The sequence below is a fragment of the Podarcis raffonei genome, chromosome 1 (genome assembly GCF_027172205.1).
Source record: "Podarcis raffonei isolate rPodRaf1 chromosome 1, rPodRaf1.pri, whole genome shotgun sequence".
NCBI lineage: Eukaryota > Metazoa > Chordata > Lepidosauria > Squamata > Lacertidae > Podarcis > Podarcis raffonei.
Window position 1 is genome coordinate 18,077,006 of NC_070602.1, and position 26,395 is coordinate 18,103,400.

The 26,395-nt window shown below is 45.2% G+C and overlaps 1 protein-coding gene across 7 annotated transcripts in view; it reads left to right on the forward strand.

The window, feature by feature from the left end:
- The first annotated feature begins 204 nt into the window (after positions 1 to 204).
- The window catches only part of BCL11B (BCL11 transcription factor B), a 164,591-nt gene continuing 138,400 nt past the window's right edge, over positions 205 to 26,395 (forward strand). For 2 of the 7 annotated variants that reach the window (XM_053375393.1, XM_053375356.1), the window contains exons 1-2: positions 2,730 to 2,845; positions 21,891 to 22,256. In XM_053375393.1, coding sequence (XP_053231368.1) covers positions 2,758 to 2,845; positions 21,891 to 22,256 — 454 coding nt within the window. In that variant the 5' untranslated portion in view covers positions 2,730 to 2,757. Of the gene's footprint in view, positions 2,221 to 2,729; positions 2,846 to 21,890; positions 22,257 to 26,395 lie in introns of those variants that run through there. The other 5 variants (XM_053375374.1, XM_053375366.1, XM_053375413.1 and 2 more) reach the window with 5 other exon arrangements.

Below are 26,395 nucleotides of genomic sequence, written 5' to 3' on the forward strand. Positions count from 1 at the left end.
GCAGCTGCCTTGCGTTTTAATAACCACCACTGCGTAGGAATGTATTGGGGAGGCGCGTGGAGGTCCACCGTGACTTATTTACCGATTTGCCCGGTTTTGGCTTCCTTCTGGTCAATGCTGAGTTTGCAGCGAGCCCGGGGATTTCACAGGGACCCTTTCCCTCGCGAAGTGGGTAGAGAGAGGGGGGACGACGAGAGAGGGAGCGAGGAAGAGGAGAGTGTGCGCGTCTTTGTGGCTCCCTCTGCAATCGCAATTCAGATTGAGAGGAGGGGGGGGCGAGAGAGAAATATCTCTTCCCCCACGCAGATATTTGTGTTATTGTAAAAACTGTTGGAAATGCGAAGGTGTTTGGAGCGGAGTCGGGCTGCTGCTGCCGCTGCCGCCTGCTTGGCTGCCTGCGCGCAGGGGAAGAGGAGAGCGAGCGAGACAGCTCCTTAGTTGAAAGGGGGGCAGCGAAGGGATCTCCGCGAAGCAAAGATCCGAGCCGCCTGGGAGATCTCGGAGCAGGTGGATCGAGCGAAAGCAGGATGGATCCCGCGCCCTTCCCGGGGGGCGCCCACCTCAACCCCCTCCCGCCTGGCTCGCCGGGTCGAGCCCACCGCTCTCACCGCCCACTCTTTTTCTGCCTTTCCGGCGCCAGCCTGCTGAGCTTCACCAGCCCCCTTACCTACTCGCCCCCCCCGCCAGCGCTTCCCCCGGGAGACGGCCGTCCCTTTTGGGCTTCTTGCCAAGGGGCGGAGGAGGGGGGAGGCGGCTGCCCGGGCCCTGATCTGCCCCCTCCCGCCACCTAACACCCCCCAGACCTTGCCTGCGTCTCATCCTAAACCTGATCGGCGATGGTTTGGGAGAAAGGGACTCTCGATCCCTCTTTTTTTTCCTGATTGCTCCTCTTTTCTCCCCCTTCCCCGGCTAAATTCTGCTTAATTTCATTTTGGCTGCGTGCTCCGTAGACGTAGCCCTGGCTAAGCAGTCGGAGCCGCGTGTGTGCTAGGAGTCTGTTTGAGGGTGGCTTTTCCCCCCTCTCCCTCTCTCTCTCTCTCTCTCTCCTTCCTCCTCTTTTCCTTCTTCTCCCCCTTCTTCTTGTTCTCTTGCAGGGTACAATGTTAAAAAGCCACCGCTAGTCGCCCCCAGTGCTCCTACTCTCTAGGTCTTTTTTGTCTCTAGTGCAGATTAAACGTCACGTCCGCACTTGAACTTGAATTTTATCCCATTGTACGGAGGCAGACCCAGCCATAGAGAGACAGAGCGCTCCCAGGGAACCAGGACTCCGCCATCTTCACATTGCAATATATCTCCTTAGTAATAGCCAGCACTAACCCAGAAGCACTGGGGGGCTTCCTTCCTAGCAAGACCCTGTGCCAAGCGAGGGGAGGAGGGGGGGTGAAGCCAGTGGCAAAGTGGTGCGAGCAAAGCAAAGCAAAAAAATATTATACAACAACAAAAAACCAACCCAGTGGCACTTGAACTGGCAAAGAGGAGACACAGTTTGGGCTACCCCCTTTTTCTTTTTTGAAAAAAAAGAGACAAGAAAGCGAGAGAGAAAGAATTCTAATTAACCCAGCAAGGGTAATTTTTTTCCTGCATTTTTCTCTGCGTGTGGGGAAATTCCAATTTTTCTACTTTTGTGCGAGCGTGTGTGTATGTAATCCATTTTTTTCTTTTTTAAAAAGATTCGTCCTGGTGGAAGAAGTGCACTTTGCTTCTCTCCCCCCCCCTTCTGCTCTCTTGTTTTTCTTTTTCTCCCCCCCCCCGCCTCCAAAGCACTCTGGAAAAATTAAAAAAAAAAGTGTCAGCGCTTGGTGAGGGGGGGTGGGAAACCATCCTTCGCTCCTGAAGTTCAAGAAAAGACCTGGAAGCGGTGAAAAGGAAAAAAAACCAACCAACCAAACAAAACAGTTGTCTTGCGAAAACAAAAACCGAGGCTTCCCCACTCTTCGATGATGATTTTTTAATTGAAGGAAGAATCTCATCTTGAGTGCTCCAAAGGGGGGGTGGAACTGTTCCCCCTCTTCTTCTTCTTTTTTTTAAGAAGAAAAGTACCAAGAAGAAAATAGAAGACCGGGAGGAAGAAGAAGATCGCTCCCCACCACCACCACCTCCAACCCGATCCCCCCCTACCCAAGTCCAGCTCTCCGGGCGATGACCGTGTAAATGCCAGGGCAATGTCCCGTCGCAAGCAGGGGAACCCGCAGCACTTATCACAAAGGGAAATTATCACGCGTAAGTTGCAACTCTTTCAAAGGAGCCGGATCGGAAAGGAAAGTGGTGTTTCTATGCGTGTGTTGGGAGAAGGAGAGCAGTGATGGGAAGTTGGGGTGCGTTTGTGCGCGTGGTGTGTGAAGCTGACCGGGAAAGATTGGAGAAGGGGTGTGTTGTGCGTAAAGTGAAGGGTCTTGGAGAGTTTGCAAAGAATTGGCGCGGGGGGGGGGACGACGGTGGCTGACGGGGAGAGGGGAGTCGAGGAGGGAGAGAAGCGGGGGGCCGGCAGGATAGGTGTTCTGGAAAGTAAAGTTTGCAGGGTAACGGAGGAGGCCGCGAAGCCGGCTGAGAGCGGCAGAGGCGAGCTGGGGACGGCGGGGAAGACGGTCGGGTGGGGGATCCGCAGCAGGGACTTTCAGAAGAGAGGCTGGGTTGGAAAGGCTGGTCCAAAGTTGGCCAGCACGCGAGAGCAGCAGCCGGAGCGGCAGCGGCGGCAGCCGGGAAGAGGAAGGTGGCTGGAGTCGGGGCTGGAGCGGGGGGAGCCTTAATGGGAACCACATGCAAGGGACGCCTGGCAGGCCAGCGATGGAGCGGCGAGGCCGGTCTGGGGAGCCGGGAGAGGCAGAGGCGGCGCGCGGAAGGCGAGGTTGGGTGTGTGTGTGTTGGGGAGAGATCTAGCGACGGGGGTCTGCATCTCGCCCCATCGTCATCCGTTAGGGAAGCCCGGCTTGGTACCGGAGACATAACAGGACCGGGCGTTGGGGAAGGGGCCGAGAGAAATGACAGTGTACAGGTAGACAGGCAGGCGGGCGAGAGCCATTTGCTCGACTCCCCCCTGGGCAAGGTCCGGCTGCCCTGCCCAAAGCGCAAGGTAGCTTTTGTATGCATTTATGCATGTGCTAACCTTGCTGCAAAATGGTGTGTGTGTGTTTTTTTTTTGGGGGGGGGGAGAGAGACAGACAGGTGTGTTACGGTGGGAGGGAAGGGGTACATTTTGTGTGCACGTTGCAAAGTAAAGTAGCACCATATATATTTTTTTTTGCAAAGTGAAGCGCGCGCACAGTTTGCAAAGCGGCGAAGGAGTCCTGCAAAAAGGCGCGCCACTTTTGCAAAAGAGCGAGGTGGTAGGATCTCATCGTAGTAGCAAAAAAGCAGCCCAAGGCAGCAGTGTGTTGAGGGGTGGAAGCGCGAGGAGCGATCTAGAACGAGGTGTTCCTTTCCCAGGAGCCGCGGGTGGTGTAGGTGTTGTGTATGGTGGTGGTGGTGGAATCCAGGCCCAGAGTTGCCTGTATAGAAGTCCAGATCCGGGGTGGGTGGTGTCAGTCTTCCTTAGTAGCAGCTTCGCTTTGCAAATATCTCCTGCCCTGCTAATAATGAAGGACAAAAACAAAGCACCCAAACTCTGCTCCTCTTTATTTCGCTTCTGCCCACTCCGCTATTTCCAACACTGAAATGCAGTGGAAACCCAACACACCTAAAGGTTGCGCCTTGAAGGTTTGCAGGCAGCAGAGATGTGCATTTTGCTCTCCTGACCTGGATGATCAATAATAATAATTTATTTTATTTTGGAGGCTAGTATCAGAATTAAAAAATAAGAATAATGCAAGGGAAGGAAATCGGCCTCTGTTCCTGTTAATGGGGTGGGGGGGGGTGGCGCGGAGGGAGGGAGAAAAAAGAGAAAAATCACAGCCCCAAACATAACGCCAAAAAGAACAGCTCCCTTTGCACGCTTGGCTTTTGCAAAGCAGCCGTTGCGCGTGTGGAGCCGGGCGAGCGGAGAAGGGGGGGGGGCGCAGTGTGAGAGAGAGGGGGGGGGGGGGAGAGAAAGAAGCAAGAGGGAAGGGGGCCGAGCCGGAGAGGATGTTGGGGGGGGGCGCAGAGAGAGAATAATAGAATATGTATGTTATATTTCTTAAAAATTTAAATAAATATATATATATAGCCCGGCGTCTCCCCTCCCCCTTGAAAGCCTAAGACTAGCAGCCATCTGCCAGCAGCATTTGGTGACAGCGCTCTCTCCTCTCTCTCTTTCCTCTCCTTTGTTACAGCTGATAAAAATTGTTGTTTGTAACAATACATCGGAATTATATTGATTGGCGAATGCAGCCGTTCGACCTTGGACGGTGCTTGGCTTGCGAATTTTATTTTTCCCCTCTCCCCACTTTTATTTTCTTCTTCTTTTCCTTCCTCTCCTCTCCTCTCCCCCCTCAAAAAAACCAACCCTCTCTTGCCACCCCCTCTAAAAAAACAACAAAAAAGCCTTTATTAACCAGCTGGAACAGCACGAATGAAGATGCCTTGGTTGATTTTGAACACTGTTTTCAACCGGGGAGTTTGACGGTGCTTGCCGAACCATGGGGGGGGGGGGGAGAGAGAGAGTGGATTTTCTTTTCGTCTACTTTTTAATTTTCCCGAAATAACACACCAAACCTGTAACACCTTTCGACCAAACTGTATTTTTCTCTTTCTTTTTCCCCATTAAGAAAACCTAGCCGGATTGTAACATTGGGGAGCTGTTGATCCACCCTCCTTTTTATTTTTTAAAAAACCAACAAGATCCAGATTATTTCATGTAACTCTATTCCCCCCCCCCCCCGTGTAGTTTGCATGGAGGACTTTGCTTGTTTGAGATTGTGTGTATGTGTAATGTATGTGAGCCAGAAAAAGATAAGGCAGACAGTATTGTGTGGAGATATTAGGAAAAGGAAAGAGGCATGTTTGCAAATGTTCCAAATTTTAATTGGCGTGAGGTTAGTCAGGTGGGATTCTTCCTGATTTCCAGCTCTTTCCCACCAACTCCCCCACTGTGATTTTTTTTTTTGGGGGGGAGTTTATGTAATTTGGAATTGGGTACCAGGTGGGTGTTAAGTATAATGGAAGGATACCTTTAAACATCTGTCTGCACAGTGTGGAGAAAAACCATAGCCAGGTCTTTTTCTCTGTTCCCCTATTCATCCTCCCATCTGGAAAGGACTTAACAACAGGACTGTCTGAGGTCTCTTAAACTAAGGTTAAGACAAAAGGGAAGAAGATAGATGGGCATAAATCATGTGTATTTGGTGTGCCTAGATTTGCAATGGGCAGCCCAGGTGGGGTGGGGGCAGGAATCAGGAAAAAGCAACTGGATGTTTGAGCTAGAGAGACAGAGGTGGTTTCAGCATGAAAGTGGCTGGACCAGTTTCTAGGAAACAGTTATACATTATTAAAAGGGGAGCCTGTTTGGAAGAGAGAAGTTTGACAAGAAGGGCCAAATAAAGAAAGAATTAACTTAGCACGGCAACTCCCCTCCGCACATACATGCAAATATACCTGCACCTCTTTTTGCTGAAGGAATCTGGAGTCAGATTCTGAGGTCCGCAGCTGTTTGATGGAGCAGCTTGTCAAGGAAATGGCATTGCATTTGAGGGTATATTGCTAAGTGGAGGAGCAGGCTGGCAAATGGGTTTAATTCTAACCCTCTTCATTGGAGTTTATTAGATTTTAGTCCCTGTGGGGTGTTGAAAGAAAAACTGCTATCCTGAATGGCAAACAAGTAGAAAGTGAGCGTGAGAAAGGTGGGTGGGTTGGGGGAATATTTACAGCCTGGTCCTATTCATATTTACTCAGAAGAAAGCACTGCTGAGCACATTGGGGTTTAGTCTTGAGTAGGTAAGCATAGGATTTGCAGCCGGAAGGGTACAATCCAGATTCATTTCAGATCAGGCAAGGGTTTTGTTATTATATACAATAACTGACTTTATTGCCATAGTATGCTATTTTTGCAATTCTGAGAGAGGCTCTTATCATTCCAGAGACTTAAGTTCCCCACCCCAAATATATCTCAATGCCATGCCCTGTTTTTGACAGAGGGATAGCTGATGGAATGAGCAAATTTGGGTACGTCTCCAGTGATGGTTGGCTGTGAAAAATACAGCAAAGTTGTATAATACAAAAATGACATCTCTTATGTAAAAATCCCGACAAGAGATGTTCTAGGACTGTTCTGAATGACAGATGATAATGTTGGACGGACATCTGCGACAGGTTTTAACTGCTTCAACAGTGAGATGTGAGCACTAGTTATGAATTTTAGGAATGGGAGGAATTGTTGAAAGGGAGTCTTAAGTCACCTTCTGCCAGCAAAATGACCTTCATTATTAAAAAATATATATGGTTGAACCCTCCTGAAGAAAGTTCTTGTGGTGTGGAGGTGGCTGAAAGGAGAAAAACATAAAATAATCCCTGTACAATTTAAAACTATTTTTTTTTAAAAAAATCAGATTTGAAGTCCCTGGTCAGCAAGTTATTTGCTTCCTGATTTGACCCTGTCTGTTTGCATTGTGTCCCTATAGCTAAGAGAAAACACCGTTTATTTATTTATTCCATTATTATCCTGTTTTCCTTTTGTGGAATAATTCCTGTCGTTCAAAGATGAGCAAGAAAACTAACAGACACAGCAAAGAAAATGGCACATAGATGTAACTTAACAGAATTAGCCAGGAAGGAAATTGCAGGGATGCTTGGATTTTTTTGGGCGTACCTGTAGGGCTGTAACACATGCATGTTGTTAGCAGGTGTTGCGAGCTTGAGTTATTGAAAATACTGTGTTCTCCATTAGCTGCGTCTGAGCTGCACATCGTCAGGTTGCACATGTTACATTAAACTTAAAAACTGCAGAATTCAAAAGGATAGGCTCTTCTCTCGTTTTGGATACTTCCAAACATTCTCTCCACTCTTCCCAGGCTGCCTTTGAGTTGTTTGATAAGAAACAGCTTTGTGAATGGATGATGGAATAAGAAACAGATTTGCTTTTCATTGGAAGGCAAACACAGAGGAGGCTATTTTGTCAAGCTTATTGAAGCATTTTAGTAAGCATGGCTGAAGATCTTTTTCTCCCCAACGTTCCTTATTAGCAAGGCTTGCATTGGAGTGAATGTCTGTGTCCTTATTTAGCATCAAATTTATTGTGCCGTGTGTGTGTGTTGAACAAAAGACAGTCCTCTAGTACACAGAACACAAATGATGATCTGAATGATTGTGGTCCAGGTGGGGAAGAGGCCAAAAGATGCCACTGGTTCCCGTTGGCACCTATTCTGCCTCCTTTATCAGAGCTCAGTGTGCCTGGAGCTTGATCTATTGGTTTAGCACATCGAGCGCAGGGCTTTTCTTTTCACTTTACATTTCCTGTCTAGATCGCCCTGCACACTCTTGTTTGTTGATACAAAGTACTTTCCAAAATAAACTTTGCTAGCTTTTCAGCTGAATTGCAAGTCACATTTGTGGCTGGTTGGCGCTCAGTGGCTTGCATCGACGGCTAGGGGGCGCTCGTAGCCTGTCTTTTGGAGAAATTTGGGTTTCCCAGCACCCGTGGAGGAGGCGAGGAAATGTAAAAAGGCACAAGTGAGCCGGTTCCCATTGCTGCAAAATGTTTTAGGTGTAAAGTTGTGGTATTGATTTTCATGCCGAGATCTATATGGTACAAGATGAGAAAGATTGCAAGTTAGATAAATCTATTTTCTAAGCAAATTATGACTGATTAAGCAGCTCTAGCAAGATAGATGTCTTTTAATTAAAATTAGTTTTTAACGGTGTCTTTCACTGTCAACTCCTCATCTTTTCGCCTTCCCAGTTTTTGAGTTGTTTGACTAGCCGAGAGCAAAGGGGAGGCTTCTGCACAAGTATTAAAATGCACATGCATGCTGTGATTAAATCTTATGGGTAAGTTTAGGTGTTGCGCACACACTTGAGCCTCAAGACATTATTACAGTGGGACTGATAAATATGAGTATCGTGAATGGGATTGATAAAGGGCCGGTTGAACGAAATCTTTGAGGAAATCCGGCAAAGAAGCTATGCATTCAAAAGGGGGAGGCAATGTGTATTAGTTCAGATGGATCATGCCTCTCCTCTGTGAATGAATGCGTGTGTGCACAAATTCAACAGGAGACTAGTTAACAGAATAATACATATGCATATAGTTCATAATATTGAATGCCTAATGGAACCAGATGCTTCAAAGACCCGTGTAGCAGCGCAGGGTATTCTTGCGAAAATCGGTATCACACATAGCATGCGTTTTCCTGCCACATGCAAAAGCGTTTCAGTGTGCAGCAAGAGATCCGAATAGTTATGAACGTTTATGTAATAAAGGTTATGTGCAGCTGTTACGTTGTGTACAGCTGTGAAGGGACATAGCCTTTGGCCGATGCCTGATTTTATTTGTGGCTCTGAAGGTCAGAAAATCCACCTGAGCAAGTTGCCTTACTTTTAATTGCTCTGCCTCTCTTGGAACAACGGCGTAGGTATTTTCCACGCAGAAAGAAAGAGAAGCCCACCTGGAATGTAGAAAAGTTTTCTCTCTCGTTTGGTGTGTGTAGAAATGCGTGCGCGCTCCCCTTTTGAGTGTTCCCCCCAGCTTGCACACACACCTTGCTTACGTAAACGTCATTGGGACGCTTCCTTGTCAAATGTATATGCAGCTTAGTGGGTTATAAAGAGGGAGAAATCTGGGAATGCCAGGAGTAAATGCTTGCGAAGAAGTTTGTCAGGTTGTGGCATTGTTCCCTGTTCTGCAGATTTCTTTCTCGTGTTAGGACACAGTCTGTGGGTAGACGGTCTTCTCTGCTGACAGAGGAGAGGGCTTCATTTGAACTTGAAAGAGAAATAAATTGGGTCAGACAAAAGAGTAGCGCTGTCACCAACTATAGGAAAAGCCTTCACTCTGAACTAGATGGAGGTGAGTGGGGCGGGGGGAAGAATGAGGTTGCAATGAATCTGAAGGTTCCTCCCTTCATTTAGGGTTTTCTGTTTGTTGGAAGCATAGAGACAGCGGGCAGCTGATTTTTACTAACCTGGAAAACGAAGTGATCAGGAAGCTCCCCCTTCCCCCTCACCTTTTATTGTAAAATAAACAAAATAGCCCCCTCCAACTTTGCCAGTAACAACTTGCTTCACTCCCAGAACTTTAAAACTTTTCGCATTTTTGAAATGCTAAGAATCAAGGCCAGCAGTTCTTAATCAAAGAACTTAATTTGGCACAATTTAAAGCATCTCTTATGTAGATGGTTGCTGTCTTCAAACTGCTTTCTTTTGCTGAAATAATATTCCAACTCATTGTTTGCTTGTTGCTCATTGAATCCCAATGAAGTTGAAGAGATGAATAAAGTTGGGTTGGGGGCAGAAATACCTGACCACCTTCCCCTCTATGTTTACTCAGAAGCAAGTTTCATTGCATTCAGGGGTGGCTTACTCTCAGGTACGTTTGCACTGAATTGCAGCCTCGGGGACATTTTGGGGCTGCATGCAGACATACCTTGAAATTTAGCCTTGCTAGAAAAACCACCGTGGAAGCTATTATATAGTCGTCATAGTGCAGATACAAAGATGAAGAGCTAGGGCTGCTTCCATTCATTTTGACGGGCCTTGTGCGGGGAGAAACCTTGCAGTGCTGTTCTGCATCCAGTTACGCCTGTCTGGGACTTTGCTGGGACCAAAGCACATGGAACATGGGCATATGAGAAGTGCACAGAGATGTCCGCATATATCTTCATAACAAGATGAGGGGAAGCCGGTGTTCGCACAGAGCGGGCATTACTGATAAATGTGCCATGCTCCCAGCGGCTGTTATAGTGACACCTTCCTCCTTCTCTGCTTATTTACTTTCATAAAATGTCCTCATGCAGTCCCTAAGCAATCCCTTTCCACCCTCGGCTATCAGCCTCGGAGGCGGTTGTGTATTCACAGTAAGTTGCCTCTCGACATCAGTTAGATATTCTCACTGCTCCACCATTCCTTGGAAAAAAAGAAGCAAACTGCCAACTAAGTCTTTATACAGGGGGTTCTTAAACGGTAGGGAATCCCCTCTCCTTGTTCTTCCCAAGGGATATATATTAACAATGTCTAATGTGCCTTTTTTTTGGCAAATACTGTAAATGAAAGAAGCAAACACTTCATGCAATGTACTCATGTACCAGGGAGGGAGACAGAGGTGGGTAGCAACCGTGGTAGCAACATTATAAGAATATAATCATTTTCTAGCAAAAGCGACATAGCGGTTCGCTGTATGGCATTCGTCATACCTGCCTTAGTCATTTTATTTTATTTTATTTTATTTTTTACGTTCGCGAGACCTTTTTCTCAGTGCAAATAATAAATTTCCTTTTATGAAGGAGCTAATGATGTGTGCTGCTTGTTGGGGGCAGTGTGTGTTTGCCGTGATGCAGGAGGAATGAATGGGGAGTGATTGTATACAGAAAGTTCCTCCACTCGTGTGTGTGTGTGTTTTACGAGCCTGGGATGAACCCACAAAATCCGCTGGGTGTTGGAACACCCTGGCTTCTGTGAATCTTGAAAAATGGCTCAGAGTTTGGGTGTGAGCCGTGCAAGGTGATTTACAATCCCCTTGTTGAGAAAGGAACTTGACTCAGGTTCCACCCGGGTTTCAATCCACAGCAGAAATCAAATGCATTGATTTCCCCCCTCATTTGGGAAGTTTTGTTTTGTTTTCTTCATACATTGCTAAGAATCTATAATTCAGGCAGCCTGTTCTAGTATAGCCAAAAGTATAGAAATTCCCTTTGCAGACTTCTCCACTCCTCGTTGAAGTATCTATTTCCTCCCCCCTCTTTTTTCTATTTCAGTTTTAACTAAAACAAATCTATTCACGCAGGAACAAAGGGAGCTTTTGTATCACATCATCTCAATCCCTGATTTATCTGTGAAGATTTACCGCTTTCGTGGTCTATACAAGAACCTATGCATTTTAGCCTCCCAATTGCAATAAATCTTTTTTCTTCCTCCCCTTTCTGCACCTCGAGCCACTAGTTTATTTAGCAAAACGTACATCACCTTTTGTTCCATTAACATTGCATGCATGTAGCCTTTGATTTAAATAAGTGCAGAGGCATGTCTTGGGGTAGAAATTTAGGGAAGCGGGATCGGGGGGGGGTCATGCTGGACATTCCAGAGGCTGGAAGTGACCACTGCACCATGCCACTTTTAAGTGGCCTTTGCGAAATCACCGGACTTCAGTTCCGCTGCAAGGTTTTTGGTTTGTTCTGGAACATGCTGGGCATATTATTTTTTACCTCCTTTCACTTCGTCCCCTACTCCCCCCGCCTTACAACCACTATGGTTCCCCCCTCCTGTTATTCAGAGCCTTTTGCCCTACATTCCTACATTTCATCTACATTGGTGGGGTTAAACTTTGTTTTCTAAGATAACAGACTAGTTCCGTGAAAGGTGTCTGGCTTGCAGATTTGCAGAGGAGTGCTGAAACTCAACAGCCGCCCGTGCCATTTGCAGACGTTTCAATGGGGGAACTCCATGCTCCTCTGCTTTCCATAGTGAGCAGAATCTGGCAACACCTGAAGGCTGGCCAGTCATCTTTACAAAACAATATCAGATAATCGTGTTGGTGGTGTGTACTGAGAGCAGACTCCCTTTTCCTTGGGGCCACGTGCAAATCCAGGAGCGGTTGTCACTTTTTGTGACACAGCTTCAGTGGCAAGCTTAAAGAAGGAAAAAGCCACGGAGGCTGAATTGCCTTTTCCCGTCTCAGGGGTGGCACTGTTTTTTTATTGTCAAATAGTGCATTTGAGGCTCTTGGGTATCAGATTTCTGCCAGTTGCAAGTGTTGTTAATGCAAGATAGAATGCTGAAGTAAAACCGAACATGCATGTTCTACGTATTCATTATATCCTTACTGCCTTTCAAATCGGGACATAAAAGTTTCCAGCCGACAAAAGAATGGATAGACCACAGATACCTCCGGACGTGGCTGTTTCTGTCCGTGATTAGGCAATTGGCTATTTTATAAGGTTGCTGTGGGCCATTATTTGCAGGCTGATAGGACTTTGTGGAGCTGCCAGGACACCTGCTTCATTCTGTCCATGACCAGCAGAAGACCCCACATTTAATCCCTGGCATCTGCAGGTAGGGTTGGCAGTGTCTCCTGTCTGAAACCCTGGAAAACCACTGCCAGTCCGTGCAGACAATACTGATTTAGATGGACCAGTGGTCTCAAGGTATAAGGCATCTTCCTCTGCGATTAATAGTCCCGGCCAACCATTTTACTACATTGGAATTGAGTTATGTTTGGTCCGTTTCTCATGTGTGTCAGTCTCTGGGCATCACCTTTCTTTTGGGTTTATTATTTTTTGTGTGGAAATCAATGCAAAACAACAACAACAACACCCCTTGGCTCCTTAATAATAATAATGATAATAATAATTTATTGAATTTATATACCGCCCGGAGTGTCCAGGGCTGTGCTATTGGTGAAATGTAGACATGAAATCTCTATAATAATTAAATTTTCAGTTTGAAAAGGATTTGCAGGCTAAATATTGGTACAGGTGGGATGGTTGGGCAGGCAGGCAAAGGTTTTGACCAACTATTCTTTTAAGCTGCGGCATCTTTAAAACAGTCGCTGAGTGATCCAAGTTATCTTCTCACTTGCAGACGGCATGCGTGTGTGCACGCGTGAAATAAGTGCTGATGGGCGCACAGCACCATCTAAAAAAGATGGTTTTATGGGTAGCATCTTAAAGGCAAATGTGCTTCCTCCAATGGGCAGCTGGGTAAGGCTTCCAAATGTTCTTCACACAACCAATATTCAGAATTCTCCCAGCTGCTGCGCCCAGATCTTGGGAGTGCTGGAAGATCCTCACGGGGGACAGAAGCAGGGAGACTCTTTGAAGTTAGGATTTCCCTGTAGAGGGGTGCAGCTGGCAAGTGCTGCATGATTCATCAGTTCATCATTACAAAACGCAGTCAGATCTGGTTAATCTGCAGTCTGCTCATCTGGGTTTGTGAAGAGATTTACATGGTAACCAACCTTACAGTACCCATGGCAATTGTAGCACCCGCTAGCACCTCTGCAGATAAATAGCAGCGGCAGCAGCAACAACATTATTTCCATAGGCTTCTGGGCTCGAACATCTTTCTGGTGTCGTGCAGAACCTGCGTGTAGGCAAGAACCTTGGGAAGCAGTGAGACATTGGCCCCTGATACAATCCACTATTCTTTCCCCTCCTTAAAAACAACAACAACAAATAATCGTCTTTGCTCGCCTACGCTGTGGATTGATAAGGGGAGAGAGCGTACAGCCATCTCTTCCAATACCCCCCTCCTTTCATTTACATTTCTGCCACATGAATACAATTTGGATATTTTGAAATGACGCATGACCTCAAAAGGGACCACTTCACATATTGCATTTTAAAAAGATAATAAGAATGTGATGTGCATTCTGTAAGGTATGCTCTCGTTGAGGAGCTGGGATTAGTTTACAGCTCCCTCTTGACTGTAGGGTTGGGTGGCAACAACAATATGTGAATCGGTCCTCAGGAGCTCGATTTGATGTCCACAGCAGTTGAAATCCACGTGATTTTTCATGTAGCGCTGAGGGTTTCTTTGCTCATGCCCAAAGCAAAGCATTAAATCAGCTTTGCCCAGCCAGATAGATGTTGCTGGACTCACCATCACTGACCATTGGCCGCACTAGCTGAGACTGATGTGTGCTAGAGCTGACTCTTGGACCTAGGCCTTGAGGACAGTTTTGGAGAACGGCCCTTGGAAGATGCATTCAGGCAGAGCGAGCTCAGATGTTCGATTCCTTCTTTGGGGCTGAAATCAGCTGCCTCAAACCCTCCCTTCTTGTTTGAAGGAGAATCTGGAGTTATTCTTCTCCCTCCATCCCTTTCCAAAATAGATGACGGAGAGAGCAAAGTTTTCCAAACCCCTGTAACCTTTGAAATTCAGGAACACGGCTGAGGAGAAGCTAGGCTTAAATCTGAAACAGTTGGAGCCTTATGTTATTATGGCCCCTGAGCATAATGTAGAGTTCAGCTTGGACCTATGCTGGCTTTGGGCACGAACTATTAATTTCTGCTCTTGCGCCAGCCCCATGAATGTGAATCCCAGTGTCTTGGGAGCTGTATCTTGTGGATCATGCCCCCTAACATGTCCACAGTGGATGTGTTAACATCACTAAGCGAGGGCAGCATTTTTGAAGGAAAGAAAAGAGCATTGTTCAGACCTAAGTACGAAACAGAGGTTCTCCTCACCTTTGGCCATGGATAGGTGATCAGGTTTTTGGATATTTTACCGTATTTTTCGCTCTATAACACGCACCCGACCATAACACGCACGTAGTTTTTAGAGGAGGAAAATCCGTAGGCATGCCACCCGTAGGCATTTCCTCCATAACACGCACAGACATTTCCCCTTACTTTCTAGGAGGAAAAAAGTGAGTGTTATGGTGCAAAAAATACGGTAATTTTTTTATGGCAGGTTAATTAGCAGTGGAGGAGAGCTCTAGCCTACCAGGCTCTGTTTACTCTGGGGCAATCCTGTCAAAGTTAATAGACCTGCTCTAGAGTAAGCAGGCTATTGGTTGCAGTTAACAGATAATGCATATCACAATCTAGCTGATAAGCTTGACCTTCTTAAATGAGTTACTTTAATTCCGATTGTAATTTAAATAACTTCAAAAAAATAACTGCACTTTTCTTGATTCCTTTGAAATTGATGATGATCATTCAGGGGGGCTTTGGTTGGGGGGGGGGTTAGTTCAGGGAGTGTAAAGCTGATTTCCTAAAATGTTAAGACTGCCAAAGAATGAAAAGGATACCAGATTATTATTATTATTTAAAAAAAGAGCTATTGCAGACTGCTTTGATGGTGGGGGCAGAGGGAGAGGAGAAGATTTCTCATGAATGGGCACATGCGGACTTAACTAATTACGGTCAAATGCTACTGAGACCATCGTAATGCAAGATGCCAAGTTGGGCAGATAAACCGTAGGAAATGGCAAGCTTAATAACTTTCGATTCCCGGACCATCTTGCAAAACGGGAGAACTGTGCGAGGTTTTATTTTATTTTATTATTATAATAATCCTTCTGTGGGTGCTTAAACGATTAGTTAGAGAAATGAAAAGGGAGAAAAGTGAACAATTCAAGTTGCTGACAACTGAAGGAGATTTTGGAATTTCTACATTGACAGAGTCATGGGAAGCTTAGCAAATCTTGCAGTTTTCCTGCTCTCTTCTTTTCCTGGAGCGGGAAAAAAAAAATCTCCTTTATCAAAACGATAATAAATTATTCTCTCCCCCCCCCGCAGTTTAAAACAACAACAGCGACACCAGCCTAATGTGCGTAGCCCGAATACTCTTAATTTCAAGAGCCCATCTTAACTTCGAAGCAGAGCAGGATGGCTATAGTAAATGCCAAAAGGTGTTTTTGGATCCTGTGCTACAGCTTCTGTTTCTTTACATACCTTGGCTCTGTTCAGCTGTGCTGCTTACTTTGCCTCTTTCAGTTCTTTTACCTTTATCTCTCCTTTTGTGCGTGCGTGTTTTAATATTTTGACACTCTGCTCCCACCTAATAGGAATTCTTTTCTAGAAACGGTGCATATGTTGTCTAAAGGAGTCTTTTCACAGCACTCGTATTCCCCCCCCCTCACCTCCGTTTCTTTCTTTCCCTTTTGGCTCTAAAATTATGTATATGTAATTGGTAATTAAAGGTGCAAGCTCTCTTCAATATAAACAGTATTGCTCAATGTTAGATCATTAAAGGGAACAGAAGCACTAAATAATTACCTTTTGCATTGTGACAAACCGTTCGCACAGAAATCCACTCACTTCCCCCTCAGCACCAGGGTTATGATTACATTTTCACGATGGCAAAGAGTCTTTTCATAAAATAAATTGGTAAATTAATTACGTTGCATTGTCTACCGGCTGCTTTTAAAGTAAACTTAGAGGAAGGGGTTGGGGGGGGAGGCTGAAAGTAATTAATGGGTTTCACACACCATGCATTATGCCTAGAGTTGAGTTACCTAGTGGATTAATTTGGCTACAAGTAAGTGGAGGAAACTCAAAAGCTTTCGCCCGTGAATCTTCTCTTCCTTAGGCTCCTTCTTGTTCATACACCTTCGTCGACTGTAAGGGAGGGGTGGCAGCGTAGGCCTAATTTGAAGTGCTGCGAAAATAATAAGCACCAGGTTCTGATACGCTTCTCTTTCTTACATAATGCATGTGCTTAGTGGGCAGTGATGCAGTTTATGATACGTATGAATCATGTACCAATTAGCAATCTTTTTCAGAAAGGGAAGTTAAGATTTGTTTCGACCTCCAAATAACCATTTCTCTGGCTGAACCTGTGAAATTAGCCTCCGGGTTAGATAAAGCAGTCTTCTCTCATTATTATTACTACTACTGCTCTTATTATTTTAAATTAAAAAAAAAAGATACAGCAGCTTTAACAAAAAATAATAATCAGGAAATATTTGGGCAAAGTTCCCATTCAGTTCAGGGATTGCAGTTCAGAATTACGACAAAACGTTTTGCATTGTCCTGCTGCTTTTAGATCTCCAGGAAATTCGGAAGCAAATCACCAATTCCAGTATTTCCATGCGTCCCCCCCCCCCCTGCAGAGCTTTACTATTCCCATCTCCAGATAAAACTTCAGTGGCTCATCTCTTTTATTTACATGCTGTTAGTTCTCTGCGTATTGATCGGGCCAAATGATAAAATTTTTGTTCAAAGCAAAAACCCCGCCAGCCAATGGGAATTGTGCCTGATTGAAGACCATGTTTCGTGTGGTTTTTCAATTAGGCTGCAATAGAAATATATATATATATATATATATATATATATATATATATATATATATAAATAAAAATAAAAAGTTCGTTGCGCGGCAGCCTGTGAATTAGCAGCTTTGAATGCGTTAGTTTTTCATGCAAACTTAGTTCATCCCAAACTCCTGATTATTCACATTCATGGAGAGATGTCAACCAGCCCCATTTCAGTATGTAAAGGAGCATTTTCTTTTTATATGATCTGATGGTCTAGAAAAAGGTTGTGCTTCCTCCAGACAACTTGCCTAAATGTGGGTCTACGGAATCTTTAGGCAAAGCAAAGTATGGTATGAATGTGAATCTGGAAATCAATTCCTCTCCCTCAAATGCCTTGCAGTTTACAGCATCTTGAAGAAATTTTTGTGATATTTAAGAGGCTTTGCTTAGCAGCCGGTTTCACTGAAATTGAACTTACTCCCAAACGTACACGAATACGCTTCACCTGTAAGTTGACCAGATTCATTTGGACTGAAGTGCATGTTTGTATGTTTTTGAATTACAATATTTTTCTGTGCATTATTATTATTATTATTATTATTATTAATTTCCCTTCCGGCTGCTTTAAAAGTTGCTGCTCAGTGCAGCTGCCCTTTCAGGTTCACATTCTGCAGCCATCAGGGTTGCATGCAAATCCAGCGACGTAACATAAATAAAATGGAGACTTGAGGTTGCCAGGACCTGAAATTAAAATTCCATAAAACCAGCAAGTATTTGGGGAGAGAAGATGGAAGAAGAGAGGATGGCGTGTGGTAGAATTGCTATCCGATGGGAGAAAGTTTGGTTAGAGCAGATGTACGACTTTTTTAGTGCTTCAATACCTGAAAAAGATGTACTTGAAAAGCAGCAATAGGAAGGTATTCATAGTGCTGGATATTTTCCATAGGAAATTAAGCCAAATTCATTCTGGCATCTGCTATAATCTGGAATCTGAATGCCTGGTGTCTGTATGCCTGTGGTGTAGAGACTGACCTCCAAGAACCCAGTAATTCACAAGGAACCTCATGCCCTTCCATCTCTGTACATGGGAACAACCATGTAACCTAAGGCATTTTTAAAAATAAAATAATAAGCATATTATACAGCGATGTGTGCACAGCATTGGCCTTTAGGGGTGGGCAAGCTGAATGCTGAAGGTGTTGCTCAGCTGAGCTCGGTGTTTGAATGCACTGTCTGCAGTGAGCAAGGATGAAATTGTTGAGAGGTACTTCTGGCATCTTCTCATGGGCACTGCTGGGAATACGTGCCTGGCTGCTAGGTTTTGTAGTCTTGCATGAAGCCACACAGCTTGACAGCTCTGCAGAATTAACCCCTGAGGAAACACTCAAAGTCTCCTTTGCCCAGAGTGCTATTTAATCCTAGGAACGGCCCTCCGTTCTGGCTCCTTAGTTCTCTGTCAACCAGGACATTAAAAGCGTTTCTGGTGTACCTCTACCAACAGAAGGTCCACATCACCCTGGGCCAAGCGTGGGCAGAGGAGGAAGGGCGTTGTGTCCTGATAGAGTATGGTCCCACTTGCTCCAGGTTGAATACATGGGGAAGGGAGAATAGGAAGAACGTCCTTGGCTTGGCTTGGGTGCAAGACATGTTGCTTCTTTCTCTCATAAGGCCGACCGCCACTTTGGCTCAGCTGCCATCAACTAAAGAACAACAAGCGATTTTGCTGCTCATTCGGGCGGTAGCCCCAGTGGTTCAGCCAGGCTTGCGTTTTGGTGGCGGGGTTTGTGTGTTGAAAGCCTCTTCCTGCTCAAAGCCAGCCCCTTCTGCATGTTGGTAGGTTGCCCATACAGGCAAACTACAGGGACTTGTTTCCTGAGTTGGTTTTGCCCTTGTAGGGGAGTCTTGCCTCAGGCAATGTTTCCGACATTTTCCTGGCCACCGTGATGCAAAGACTCTGTCCCTGGGATTGCCTCTTCACCATTGAGAAAGGGAGCCATTCTTGAGGCTTCATCTTTCTTGGCCATTCTGGAAACTGAGCACACAAAGGCCCCAACTTTTTTTATGTAAGGTTTTCTGTTTGTCCGATAGCTTTCTCTTTAGGCCGCAAACAAAATGAGTCTTGTATAGTAACGTTGAGATGAGCACACACGGTAGATTTTTCCTCACGAAAATCTTATTTATTTATTTAAAAATATATATTACTACAATATAATCTTTAAAGAAAACAATGGATGTGTTCTTGCATCATCACCAAAGTTCTCGTTCCAAAAAGAAGGAAAGAGTGCTCAGGTTTGTCCTCACAGATCACAATTTCTCCTGAACGTAATATGTTGATCTATACATTATTGCCATGTCCCCTGTTTCTGAAATAAACATTCTGCCAGGGAGGGTGGAGTGGAACCATTGTGTGGTGACCATTTTGACATCCACATTCTCTGCCTATCCTTCCACATGCTTTAGAAGTGTTTTTTATCTTGTTGAACTCTTGCGTGCTTTAACACCAAAAGCTTTCCTTCCATGATATTTATTTTCTTTCTATGCCACTTTTCAGGCACGCCTTGTGAAGTGGTTTACGTAGAAATATTGGAAGAATAGAGTTTAAGTAAAACCATGTATTAAAACTGTGGAGACAAGCGACACGGCTATGTGTGTGTGTGGTGGGGACTCTTTGAAAAGCAGAATTCTCCTCCCCTCAGGGAGAGATGGTCCCTGAGTAGCCTTGTGGTGATGGTTGGGGCAAGGAGAAGCCACCTCAGCTGAGTCGCTGAAGGGTGAAGAGTTGGCAACTCATTCAAGCAGTTCTTCTGTTTTCTCTTTACCCTTCTTCCCTCAGCGCAAGATGCTCCAACTCCTGTGGTGTTTGTTAAGAGAGAGGGAGGCCGCCTCAGGTGGAAGCTCTGTAGCTCAGCCACAGAACATTTGCCCTGCATGCAGAGCAAATTTGGGGTCAATCCCTGGCATCTCCTCATAGCGTTGGGAGAGACAACCGTCTGAAATCCTCGAGAGCCTCTTCTGGTGCATGTAGACAATATTGCGCCAGGTGGACCCAGTGGTTTTCCAGCCTATCTCTGTGGTCCTCAACATGGTGCCCATGGGCATTTTGGTGTCCTTCGTTGCTGGCCAACAAGGCTCCCCTGCTTCTTTCTGCAAAGCGTGTTCTCCTTCATGGAGAGCACATGTTGCGGTGGGGTCTAGCAAGTCATCCCTCTGTTGCTGGGCGGGTAAGATTAGATGGCCACGTTTGCAATTGGGCTCCTCTACGTTGTTGGGGAGATTTTAATGTTGCTATTCCTGATTGACAGCCTATTAGCTTTATATTCCCTGCGCGCAGCGTTGAGCTTCCTCTTTTCGCTCCCCTGCTGCTTTCTGAAAAAAATTTATTTTTTAAATTTATTTGGGGCTTTGTTTATTGTTGCTTTTTTTGGGGGGGGGAGATTCCTTTAATTTTGGGGGGGGTGTGATTGCTTTTTTATTGCCTATGTTTGTTTTGTTATAGGAGGAGGTTTATTTTTAGGGTGTTCCGAGCACTGCCAGTTTTTCTTTTGCAAAATAGGTATTTTGTGGAGCCCACAGCAGTTTGTTAGGTTTCCAAATGTGCCCCTGGAGCCCAGAAGGCGTTTCTTCTGAGTCCTGTGACTGTACAGTATTTGTAAGACCAATCCTGTATATTCAGCTCTTCCAAAAGAACCACTGCATGTAGAGGATCCTACAAAGTGCATGTGTCTGGGTTGGGGTGGAAGGAACATGAGGATATCCTAAACTGTGTAGCACGGGTGTCAAACACAAGGCCCGCGGGCCGAATCTGGCCCGCCAGACCTCGTCATGTGGCCCGTGTAGCCGCTGACGGCCTTCACCTTTTATTCTCGGTTTTTGGGGTTTTTTTTACACAAGAAAGCCGCCTCTTCAGCGCATGCGTGGCAGCCTACAAAAGCCAGAGAACGTCTGCCCTCTAGCGGCGCCGGCCGTTCTACACAGGAAACCTCCACTTTACATGCATTCAGGAAACCTCCATTTTGAGGGTGACCAAACCACGGCCCTTTGAGGGTGACCAAACTGCTGATGCGGCCCCCGATGAATTTAGTTTGACACCCCTGCTGTATAGGATAGAGTAATAGGACAGCACTCAGGCTTATTCACAAAGGCCTATTTAAGAAAAAAGCTCTTGAAGCAATTCTTGCAAAATATCAACTTTTTTGTTTATACATTTTTTTCAAGTGTGTGTGTGTGTGTGTGTGTGTGTGTGTATGTGTGAGAGAGAGAGAGAGCGAGAGCGAGCAAGCAACAACCCTAACAGGTAGGTCAGTTATTGTTTCCATTTTGCAGAAGAAGACACTGAGGCTGACTTAGATAGGGCTGCTTAATTAGTCCACAGAAACAGTTGACACTATCCATTGGATCAAATCAGTTAATGGCTCCAAAGGCAATCGTAACAGGCTGTTATTGTTCTTAGCACAATGCTGATGGGTATTCTTTGAAGATACATTCAGGAAAGCCACATCAGACCCGCCTGTTATTTTGCTCTGCAGACAGACTCGGTTGCAAAACATTTTTAAATCATTTGAAGAAAGACAAGCAGGATGGGGAATATAAATATATATGAATGGCCTCGGTCCTGCATACTTGAAGGAGCGTCTCCTCCCCCATCGTTCAGCCCCGACACTGAGATCCAGCTCTGAGGGCCTTTTGGTGGTTCCCTCACTGGAAGAAGTGAGGTTACAGGGAACCAGGCAGAGGTGCTTTTTGGTAGTGGCGCCTGCCCTGTGGAACGCCGTCCCATCAGATGTCAAGGAAATAAGCAACTATCCTGCTTTTAAAAGACATCTGAAAGCAGCCCTGTTGGAAGTTTTTAATGTTTAATGCTGTATTGTATTTTTAATATTCTATTGGGAGCTGCCCAGAGTGGCTGGGGAAACCCAGATGGGTGGGGTATAAATATTATTATTATTATTATTATTGTTGTTGTTGTTGTTGTTATTATTAAAAAGGTAACCTCTGTGTTTTAAGACAACCCTGTTCTAAGTCAGGCTATAAGAATGCATAAACAAAATTGCCCTCAGTTCTTTTTTCTCCCTTTTCCCCTGACCCTCACTTTCTCTTTTCTTTTTCTTTTTTGCTTACCCACTTAAAGCAGAGGCTGACCATGTGGAAACCGCCATTGCCCACGAGGATGAGACCCTAGCGATAGGAGATCCGGTTGGGCTCGGCCTTGCGACGGGTGGAGCAGACCCTGACCTATTAACCTGTGGACAGTGTCAGATGAACTTCCCCCTGGGAGACATCTTGGTTTTTATAGAGCACAAGAGGAAGCAGTGCAATGGCATTGGTGGTTCCTGCTACGAGAAGAACCTGGATAAGAGCAGCCCTCCCCCATCATCACGCTCCGAGCTCAGGAAAGTGTCAGAGCCGGTGGAAATCGGGATCCAAGTCACGCCCGACGAAGAAGACCGTCTTCTCACGCCTAAAGGAATTTGCCCCAAGCTGGAGAACGTTGCAGGTACAGCATGTTTTGTTGTTTTTATACATTAAGTCATGTATGGTCTTCCACCACTGTCGTAACGACCATCCTCTCCTTTTCCAGAGAGAGAGAGAGAGAGAGAGAGACTTGTGGAAAGTCCCGATAATTCTTAAGACTTCTGTAGTAGCCAGGGGTGGAGTGGGGATCAAACGTCTGCCGCATGCTTTGGAGAACCCATTTCTTTTCAGGCTTCTGTGGAACCTGTTCTAAATAGGGTTTTGTTCCATGGGCAGTAGAGGGCCCTTTGCCAATCTGATTTTTGCGAGGGATGGCATAGGCCATGGTGGGCATCGAGGTGGCAGGTTTCTGAGCCCTCATTTGGCAGCTGTGATACTCAATGCTTTTTCTCTCTCTAGAAAACTCAGCATGATGTTGTTAGAGTAAGTGCCGCACTTTTTAACAACAGGAAAAGAGGTACTGCATACCATTGAGTACCCCTTTGAAAAAAGCACTGGTGCTACATGGGTAAGGGGTTAGGGAAGGCCAGGTACCTCTCCCCTGCTCCCATCTATGACAGGTATCAGCCTGCCCCATAGTTCACAACTGGGAGACAAGCTGCTTGGCGATAATGCTGAAAGACTCACTTAGAAAACTTGGGTTTGGAAAGGTCTCACCTGGACAAAACGCAACGCCAGAGTTTCAGAGACGTTAATAAATGCAGATTTCTTCTTTGAGCTGTAATGCAGACAAAGGTAGCATCTCCATTAACTAGAAAACAGGAGAAAAATGGTTGAGGTAGGCTTTCTGCAGGGTTAAACATCCTTAGAGGTAAATATCAACCCACTTTCCCAAGGCAGACTGATGTCTGGACTAGGTAAAGAAAATGTCTTGGCTAACTTTTCTGCTAAGCTCATCTTGACCACAAATGTAGATGCACCATCTTTGTCTACGCAGGACAGTAAGTCAGAAGGGGATATCCTTTGATGGGGTGGGGGGCTTTTCTTTCTAGGGGGCTGCATGCTATTGGTGGGCAAAGCAATGGATGCACCTTTTGACGTTTGCACAGCAGGCTACATACCCAAAAGCAAAAGCAAGAATTTTCCACGCCCTCTGCGTTCTTCAGACAAGAGGTGTTATCATTGCTCAGAGGCACATCCCAGCTAGGAGGTTGGGAAGCAGGACACCAGTGTGGTACATGGCGTGTGTGTGTGTGTGTGTGCATTCTGAGGGCTGGAAAGTGAACATAGGAAGGCCACATTTTAAAAATAACTTTGGATTTAATATTTGTACGTTGCTTTCCCAACAACGTTGAGCTCGAAGCAGATTGCAAGAGTAAGCAAACAACATTTCCACCAGTTTTAACTGTATATCCCAAATCGCGACAGCATGTAAGCACAAAGCGAAAGCAAAATTCCACAAACAACTGATGCTGGTAAATGCAAGCTCATAATAATTCAAAAATAACATTTGCCCCCTGGGGGCTTGAGTTTCCTGACCCCTGCCCATATACAGTGATGTGAGGGGGTGAGGAAGGGCAGTTGCCTTTGGTGGGAGGAAGACGTGAACCTGAACAACAGAAATGTGTAGACCGCAAATAAGAAATGGCTTCCTTTGTTCTCCCCGCCACCCCGCAGTGAAACCTGTTTGTTGTAGTTCCTGTAGGTTCTTACCACCTTTGCAACTCTACTATTGCCAGGTGTCCGCCACAGTTAAATTGGTTTAAAACTGGATTAGGTGTGCGCTTATAGACAGGACAATACAAAACTAAACAGGTGCGCTTGTAAGCTGGATGTGTTAAGGTGCTTGTGCGTAGGCAGAACTGATCTCATTGGTTTTGGAAGCCCTTGAACAAGCCTCTGCCATTTCTGATATTTAAGTGCCCCATATGTTCCTAAATCTGGAGCAAAGAAAGGAAAGAGAGAGAGAGAAAACCACAGCACCTTTATAAATGCTTCACCCCAGAAATGAGTTTCTGCGAAGTACAGGGTGGAAAAAACAGCGCGAGGTGGTCTGAGGCCAGAAGATGACAAGTATGGTGTATTTTCATTTCTAAAGTGCCTGGACGTTGCGGTGAAATTAGTTGTGTAGGTCAAAGCTGCCCTGAGGCTGTCTTTACCATGTGCAGCCAACACTTCTTCCGCAGATTGCCACTGGTCTTCTTAAGGGGTTATTACAAAAAGGAGGACTGTGTCATCGACCTGGATGAGCACCTTAAAGAAATTGCCTTGAACTGCGCACAATGCAGGATAACTTTTTTTCTTTTTCTTTAGCACTGGGCGGCCATAGAAAACTCTCCTGGTCTCAAACCAAACTGAAACTAGTCCAAACTTAACTGTGACAGCTCTGTAGCTGAAATGAATTGGATATAGCTCTGGAATAGAGAATCTGATGTCAGGGTTTTGGGGTTTGTTTGTGTTTTGGTTGTTGGTATTTTTAGAAATGAGTGGGGCTGACGCCTCTGCCTCAGATTTTGGCTTTCTTACAGCTTTGAGATTTTATGGCAAGGAAAAAAGAAGCTTGGTTCTTGGTATCTCCAGGGCTGGGGGAACCATAGTCTGGGCTGTGCATCCTAAAGCCAAGTCGTAAGATGTAGGGACACAGAAGCTGCCATATTAGATTTGGATTACTGGCCAGCAACAGATCTGCAGGGGACATCCTGGGAGATAGTAAAACATATCTAAGCTTAGAATGATATGTGGGATAACTTTTTACACGTGTGTAATATTAATCTTGCAGTGGGTGAAATGACTGGGTACATCCCCGCCGTTGCCCTTGTACATTGCAGATCAGCTGTTGCATCCGCTTATAGGATTCTGCAGCTGATTTGACGAGTGCAGACCTAGCACCCAAATTTCTCTTAAGGCGCTTTCCTTTGCTATATGGTGAGTTGCGTTCCAGACTGCGTCCCAGCCTTTCAGAAAAGCAGGTGCCTGTTTGAATGCTTGGCGGAGTCTTGGAAAGTAGAGGTTATTCCTGCATTGCAGGGGGGTTGGACTAAATGGCCCTTGAAGATACCTTCCAACTCTATGCTTCTGTGATTCTAGGTGGAGTTGCGTATGGTTAGAGACGTATACTACAGTGCCGTGCAGAGCAGTTTGTCCCTTCCCATGATTATCAGAAGCCAAATAAACTATACACTGGGAAAAAAATATAGCCAAATGACATTACACTCATTAAGTTGGCACACATTTCAAAATACCTAGCGTAGATTTTTTTTTTTTTGTGGGGGTCTCAGTTATAGGACCCAGCCAAGCCATGACATCACTGATTGTAGCTGTCGCATGGTAACATGTCATGCGACTTGGCTGGGATGCTGAATAGTTCCACAAACTTGCAAGAGCTATGTGATACTGAATGGGATGAAGTCACTCATCCTTTCTCAAATTTGCCCCGTAAGTTTGTCTGTCAGGAAAAAAAAAAATGTCACACGTACTTATTCTGGGCCAAAGCATATGTGGATGTGGTGTTAAATGGATTTTTGCATTTATTCTTATTTTTAAAATGGCAAGTAGCAGCTGCTCTCTCTCTCTCTGTCATTATTAGAACTGCAGCAGTTGGGAAAGGGGTAGTTTAAACTTTTCCTTCCCTATTGCTGTCCTGAAGAAAATCTCTCCTTCTTAACACGAATAGTAATTGCTAAAAATGCAGCTGTTAATCTGAATGATTAATATACCAACTGAAATGTCATTAGATGTTAAAAAAAAAAATGAACCCCAGAAATTTAAGAATGGGGGGGGGGTAATTGATCAAGGAGCATGGGAAATTTGTATAAATTTGGAATTATTTTGGTGTTAATTGGAATCTGTATAATGGGCAAAACTGTGGTAATATTGGGTAAATATTGGAAAATGAATATAAATTTATTTTGTTAAAAATGAAGAAAATCTCTCATTTGAGGCTGTTACTTGGTGACTGTGGGAGTGCTTTTGCCTCAGTGCAAATAGCAGCTTTGAAGGAGTGATCTTCGTTAGGGCAGGGCTGGGGAGGAAAGCGTTAAGCACCTCCACCCCATCTGCTGCGGTATCGATAATAATCACACACACCCTAAGATGCACGTTGCATGCAGTTGTGCTTGTCCGTTGTACACGCTGCTGCAACCAGGAAAGAGAGCAGAGCTAGAGATTCAGGAGCAAGTCTGCCTCACACCTTAATGATGTCTCTGAGATGCAAACCGTTGC